Source organism: Lolium rigidum, chromosome 2, assembly GCF_022539505.1.
Source record: "Lolium rigidum isolate FL_2022 chromosome 2, APGP_CSIRO_Lrig_0.1, whole genome shotgun sequence".
Classification (NCBI taxonomy): domain Eukaryota; kingdom Viridiplantae; phylum Streptophyta; class Magnoliopsida; order Poales; family Poaceae; genus Lolium; species Lolium rigidum.
This window is the reverse complement of record NC_061509.1, coordinates 155048617-155055639: the sequence shown is the minus strand read 5'-3', so window position 1 is coordinate 155055639 and position 7023 is coordinate 155048617. Positions and strand designations below refer to the sequence as shown.

Genomic DNA, 7023 nt, shown 5'->3' with positions numbered 1-7023 from the left:
CGGATAATCCAAAAACGTCGCGGCTCTCGCTGACAACGGCCCTCATAAACGCGGTCCAGTGACGGGCCCCATATGTCAGTGGTCAGGGTAAGTACAGGTCTCGGTGGCCGTCGGTTCCAACACGACGTGGAAATAACAACCCGGCGTGACGGCGAGATACGAATCTAACGGCGGAAGTAGCTTCGTTGAGAGTTCCTTCCCTCCTTCGCCTTGTCGCCTCGTCTCGGCCTCTGCCTTCCTCTGTTCCTCATCTCCTCCGCCCTCTTCCCACCGATTTCTCCACGCGCGCCGCAGGAGAGGTCCTCCAGCTCCCCTCCCTGCTGCTCCCTTATCCTTCCTCTCGTCAATCTAGGGTTCGGGGCTCCCCCTCCCGCTCCCATGGCCGCCGCCGCCGCCGCCGAAACCCTCGTCTCGCTCCCCATCGCCTCCCCTTCCCGCTCGCTCCTCCGGCCCCTCCGCCGTCAACTCGCCGCCCCCTCCATCCGCCTATCCGCCGCGCCGCCGCGGGGCCTGGGGTTCGCCCTCACCCCCCGCCGCGCCCGCTGCCCGCCCGCGGCGCGCGCCAACGTGGAGCGCGATGGCGACAACACCTCCGGGCCAGGAGACGCCTCCTCCACCGGAGAAACCGACCGCGACCCAGCCGCGGAGCAAGCCGGCGACACCGCCACCGCCAGCACCAGCACCACGGGCGCCTCCTCCTCCCCACCGTCCCCACCCTCCTCCTCCAAGAGGGAGCAGAACAAGTGGCGCCGGAAGGCGCTCAAGGGCGGCGGCCGCGGCGGCGTGGGGCGCTGGCTCTGGGAGCCCATAGTGCAGGGCCGCGAGATGGGGTTCCTGCTGCTGCAGCTCGGCTTCGCCATCTTCGCGCTGCGCATGCTGCGGCCCGAGATCACGCTGCCCGGCTCCGAGCCCCGGCCCCAGACCACCTACGTCAGCGTGCCCTACAGCGACTTCCTCGCCAGCGTCGACAAGGACCAGGTCAGGAAGGTCGAGGTCGACGGGGTGCACGTCATGTTCAGGCTCCGGCCCGAGGTCGAGGCCACCGTCGTGCCGACGCAGACGCAGACTACCGACGCCGTCGCTGACGGCACTGCCCTTGCTCCCAGGAGAATCGTCTTCACCACCACGCGGCCCGTGGACATCAAGACGCCCTACGAGAAGATGCTGGAGAACAGCGTCGAGTTTGGCTCGCCCGATAGGAGGTCAGGCGGGATCCTCAACTCCGCATTGGTAAACACGATTTCACCTCAACTTATCTATCTCTTGTGCACACTTGTGACCAAAATGCATTGGAAGCTATCTGTTATACTCCGTCCGGTATTAATAACACTACCACTTGCCAGCAGCAGGGAATAGGGCAAGTATGGTTTAGTCTCGAGAAATGCTTTGTTAGCATGTAAGTCTAAAACCACATATTTATAATCGGCCGCCCTATGACCGCCGTGGGTGCTTTGGTTATACCTCAACTAATATTTTATAACAACATTAAGTTCAATCCTGGTCCATTCCATATATCCTCGATTTAGTGTGCAAAACCAAGGTTCAACTATTGCCAAGAGTAATGTAGAAAATGTGACTTTTCTTCAATCACATCTGTCCTCTTCCCAATCCTATGTAGAAAACTAAGTTCCACCCTGACATCAGAGTGATGAATTCAAAATAGTAAATCCTAGAATCACATATCAAACTATTTTGCTCTTTTTACATACCATTGCTCGACCACCACACTTGCATGCAAGGATATGTTATGGGGTATTATGTATTCATGGGTTGTACTTTAACATAGTAAAAGCCTATGTTAACGGAAATTGGAATCTAGCTTTGTAGGAACTATGCATGAATGAGCTTAATAGAAGCTGTCAGTGGAAAAGCCGGATGGAACTGGTGATGGATTTTATTCACGTGAAAAAGCAATAAATTGATATCCAGCCTGATATTTCTATTTACAGGTCAAAAAAGGTGTCTGGTTTCTTGTCTCTAATATCGGGTTACTTATTTTATCCACAAATAGGAATTTGGCAGAATAGAAGTAGGTACGATACCACTATGTGTTGTCCAAATTGAGGCATAGCTTAGGCTTGATAGGTGCAAATCTGTGACTTCTGTTATATGCGTGTGTAGTGGGCATTGTTCAATTTTCATGTCCACATATATAAGTCTCTCTTAACATCTGCGATTTTTTCTCTAACCACACCCTTTATATTGTGCAGGTGGCTCTTATTTATGTTGTATTAATTGCAGTAGTTCTTCAGCGATTGCCAATAAACTTTTCTCAGGTACTGATTTCTGTATAGATTTTTTTTACTTCTGTCAACTGGTGATATAGTTACATTTGTTTATCAGCAATTTTTCTTGTGTACAATCAGCAATCGACAGGCCAGCTGAGGAATCGGAAGAATTCAAGCTCTGGTGGGGAAAAAGTTTCAGAAAGTGCTGATATAGTTACATTTGCTGATGTGGCTGGAGTAGATGAGGCCAAAGAAGAGTTGGAAGAAATTGTGGTATGGGTTTTGTTATGACTTGTTACTGCTAGTACTCTAAAATATGCAGTGATGTTCTGGTCTATCTATTGATCCGAGGAAAATAAGCAAGTTCTATCCGTTCATTATGTTCAGGAGTTTCTAAGGAACCCAGAAAGATATGTTCGTCTTGGTGCGCGCCCTCCTCGAGGTGTCTTGTTGGTTAGTTCCGCGGTCATCTATAGTAGTAGTGAATGCTGCTTTAGTTACCTTTGTTTGTTACCACAGTTCATTTCTTTGTACAGGTGGGCCTTCCAGGAACTGGAAAGACACTTCTTGCAAAAGCCGTAGCAGGGGAAGCAGATGTCCCATTCATTAGTTGTTCTGCCAGTGAATTTGTGGAGCTATATGTAGGCATGGGAGCAGCTCGAGTACGTGAACTATTTGCCAGGGCCAAAAAGGACGCACCGTCAATTATTTTTATTGATGAGGTAAGTATACTTAGATATAATTTTGTTTTGTCTACTTATGTGCATGCTAACCCTTTGCATTTGGCTCTTTGTAGATTGATGCCGTGGCAAAAAGTCGTGATGGCAGGTATCGAATCGTCAGTAACGATGAGCGTGAGCAGACACTAAATCAACTGCTCACGGTAGGATGACAATATTTATTTACTCTTGAGTTTCTACTGTACTTCAGTGCATTCCTATGACTTTCTTGGTTTAGCCACTGTTAATTTTCGCTAGTTTTTGTAGGAAATGGATGGTTTTGATACCAATTCAGCTGTCATTGTACTTGGAGCAACGAACAGAGCAGATGTTTTGGATCCTGCTCTTCGGCGCCCTGGCAGATTTGACCGTGTTGTTATGGTTAGCTTCCCTTAACAACTCAAAAGTATTACTGGCATCCGAATTTTCAAAGATGACAGATATCTTTGTGACAGGTTGAAGCCCCTGATAAATTTGGAAGAGAATCTATTCTAAAAGTTCATGTGAAAAGAAAAGAACTTCCGCTTGGTAAAGATGTAGATCTCAGTGGCATTGCTGCAATGACAACTGGTTTTACAGGGTAACAATTGATCTTCCAGCTCATTTTTCTTAACCACGTAGCACTTTTCATTTTACTTTTATCACCCTATACAGGGCAGACCTTGCAAATTTAGTAAATGAAGCTGCTCTGTTGGCTGGGAGATCAAATAAACAAATAGTGGAAAGGATTGACTTCATCAGTGCGGTTGAACGCTCTATAGCTGTATGTTGTTCTGTCATCTATTTTTTTTATTACTTTGTCTTTATTTAAAGCAGATGCATATACTATGTTATATTTCATTCAGCTTCTAATTTTTTCCTTATTTATCTTAGTCTTCACAACTCTGCAATGCACAGAGGATTACAAGATAAAATGGTGTCTAGACAGCGCTATCTGTAGAACTGTTCTGTGGGTCCCTGTGTGTTCTGTTTTGGTGCATAAAGACACTTAACAGTAACATGCATTCAGAAATTATTTATACATAAAAACTGCCCCCTTAATAGTTAATAGTACGGGCAATCAAGCTAGCAGCGCATTTTGTCTCTTAATGGCCTACCTTCTGTATGGTGTAAACTATTCTCATCCATGCTGGTTTTGTGGTAAAAAAAAAGTTTGGTGGCAGTGGTACTTAAATATCCACTAGACACTGGGGTGGGGGAATGGATGTGCAATCCCACCACCAGGGTTCATAGCACCATGTATTTAGGTTAAAGGTTCCTATTTATCCAGTTTCCTTACAAGAAACCCTTGCTATTTTTAAGAATTCACCTTGTCTAGTTCAGTTTGTTAGCATAAAGGAATTTTCTAACTTCCCTGTAACTAGGATTCTGCTCTCTGCGTTTAGCCTGTTTTCAATATTTTTCTTCTAGCCAAAACAAGTTCGGTGAATAGTATACACGTTTTCACCCCTCTCTCTTCTTTAGTAATATCCAAGCAATATTTCTGTACAACCGCCTTCTATGAGGTCTTAGTTATGAGCGTGGTGCTGCCATCCGCTTTTGTTTTCTAGGAGCGGCATATGACTTCTGCCCTCAGTCCTTGTCCTATTATAATATTGCTGTGGAAAATACATGTTCCTGTTCTTAGTTATATTAGTTGTCCACGCTATTTCCCTTGTCTCTCCAAGTTAACTGTGAACATTGTGTTTGACCTTTTGTTAGGGTATAGAGAAGAAACATGTAAAGCTGAAGGGCAATGAAAAGGCTGTTGTTGCACGGCATGAAGTTGGTCATGCAGTTGTGGGAACTGCTGTAGCAAAGCTGTTGCCAGGGCAGCCACGTGTGGAGGTTTGAACTCAAGCAACTATTGATAGAACAACTTAATAATAGTTCTAAATTGGTCTTACTTTCTATTGCTGTATATTTCCCCAGAAATTGAGTATACTGCCGAGGTCAGGAGGTGCATTAGGCTTTACATACACTCCTCCCACAACAGAAGATAGATATTTGCTCTTTGTCGATGAACTGCGTGGACGTCTAGTAACACTTCTGGGTGGACGGGCGGCAGAGGAAATAGTTCTAGCAGGACGGGTTTCTACTGGGGCTCTTGATGATATAAGACGTGCAACTGACATGGCTTACAAAGCCGTAGCAGAGTATGGTCTTAATCAGCGTATTGGTCCAATATCACTAGCTACATTGTCAAATGGTGGGTTAGATGACTCTGGAGGCTCTCCATTTGGAAGGGATCAGGTTTGTCAATATTTCATACACTTCCATATCAAACTATTAAGCTGCCTACTAAGCTCATATTGAAAAACCAATGGCAGGGCCATCTGGTTGATCTTGTCCAAGGGGAAGTAAAAGCACTTCTACAATCGGCACTTGAAGTTGCTCTTTCAGTTATCCGTGCAAATCCAGGAGTTCTGGAAGGCCTTGGAGCATATTTAGAAGGTAATTTGACAAATTGTCAGGTTGAGAATGTTATTATGGTGCATATTTCTTCATGAGCTATGCTTCACAAGGTAGACATGGAAATTGTTTGATGTGGTATGTCTAACTGCTGATCTTCACGCACCTTCCAGAGAATGAAAAGGTCGAAGGCGAGGAGCTACAAGAGTGGCTTAAGTCAGTTGTTGCCCCGGAAGAATTGGCATCTTTTATTACAGGAAAGCAAGAGCATGTTCTACAGCTCCAAGTAGCCCCCCTAGCATCAGAATTATAAATTGGACTCTTAGACACAATTAATTTAACCTAGCTTGAACCGCTAAAGCTCTGTAAATCCCAAGGGATGCAGTGAAAAAGTCTACATGCCCAAGTGGTGCTGTATATATACGGTGGTGGCTGCCGACTAAAAGAATTACGGAAGTGATTATCGAGTTGTTACCTCCGGAATATTGTAAGTCATTCAGTTCCGTGGCTCTACAATGCTGTTTTATAGACTAGGTGGGTGGTGCACATGTAAACAATATTCTTTTTTTCTTTTCCTGTTACATTCTTTTCTGTCAATCCTCCCGGTGCATGATTCTTATTACCTTACAATCTTATCGATACTAATAGAAGAATGTATTCTACACAATGTTTCTTGCGTTGATATACTTCAGTTCTGCCTGCCCTTTTTAGCTAAGCAAAACTCTTCATTTCCAGTATTTGCAGAATGCTCAAACATGAAATGATCTTTACAAAGTGCGTTGTTCTTTTCAAGGAAATTGGTATCACAAAAAATTGGGCTGCTGAGATAGGAATTATGAAATTTGCCTATGCAATACACGCTGAGTTGGTAAAGTTGCTAGTATGAAAGCAGAACCACCCATATGTGATACAGAAACTCAAATTATAAAGCGAGTGGAAATCCATATAAATCGTAATGTCTGGAGCCTTTTATTTGGGGAAAATAGTTGGAATTGTACTGCGTGTGTATTTTTTGTTTGTTTGTAAAGTTCTAGAAATGTTCAAAAGCTAGAAAGAAAACAGGGAAAATTAGAAGGATCTAAACAGTGTTTCTATCTAGGTACTAAACCCTCACTGAGTATTCTCTTTGCCCTTGGATAAACATGGGAAAATTCTTCATTTACTGGTTCCTGCATCGATAGGGATCAGGCGTGATGTCTTTTAAGACAGCCATTCCGAGTACTATTCCAAATCGCCAGGTTCTTCTTTTAAGACTGAACCTGACCGGTTGATCTTGAATGGACAGCATATGACAATTACTCTGCACAATCCTGCTACAAGGCAACCTTCCAGGGATCAATCGCGAGCAAGGCAGGGCTTGTAAGCTAATCTGGAGAAACTGGGTGCCGCCACGGGTGAAATTCTTCCACTGGCTCGCAGAGCAAGACCGTTGCTGGACAGCTGATCGTCTCGCCTGGTGCGGGCTGCAACATCATTCAGTTTGCCTCCTTTGCGTCAAGGAGGAGTCTCGAGTGGTGAGTAAAGGCCAGGCAATGCACCCCTAAACCCCTGGGCCTCGTCTCAGCAACGAGCTCAGCCTTCTTTCAGCACGCTGACCTCACGCATCAAAGAAGAAGCTAGGCTTTGGGCTAGAGCAGGTGCTTAAGGCCTTAGGGCAACAACCTAGGATATTCACTGACCATCTT

General features: G+C 45.3%; 1 protein-coding gene across 1 annotated transcript; it reads left to right on the top strand.

Annotated features, from left to right (window-relative positions):
- Positions 1-363: 363 nt before the first annotated feature.
- Positions 364-5935, top strand: LOC124692474 (ATP-dependent zinc metalloprotease FTSH 7, chloroplastic-like). The gene is made up of 13 exons (XM_047225859.1): positions 364-1230; positions 2211-2276; positions 2367-2501; positions 2616-2681; positions 2765-2950; positions 3025-3111; positions 3215-3328; positions 3403-3527; positions 3602-3710; positions 4649-4774; positions 4859-5179; positions 5257-5380; positions 5512-5935. Exons 1-13 carry the CDS (start codon positions 379-381, stop codon positions 5649-5651), a joined length of 2451 nt encoding a protein of 816 aa, XP_047081815.1. The 5' UTR covers positions 364-378; the 3' UTR covers positions 5652-5935.
- The last annotated feature ends 1088 nt before the right edge of the window (positions 5936-7023 follow it).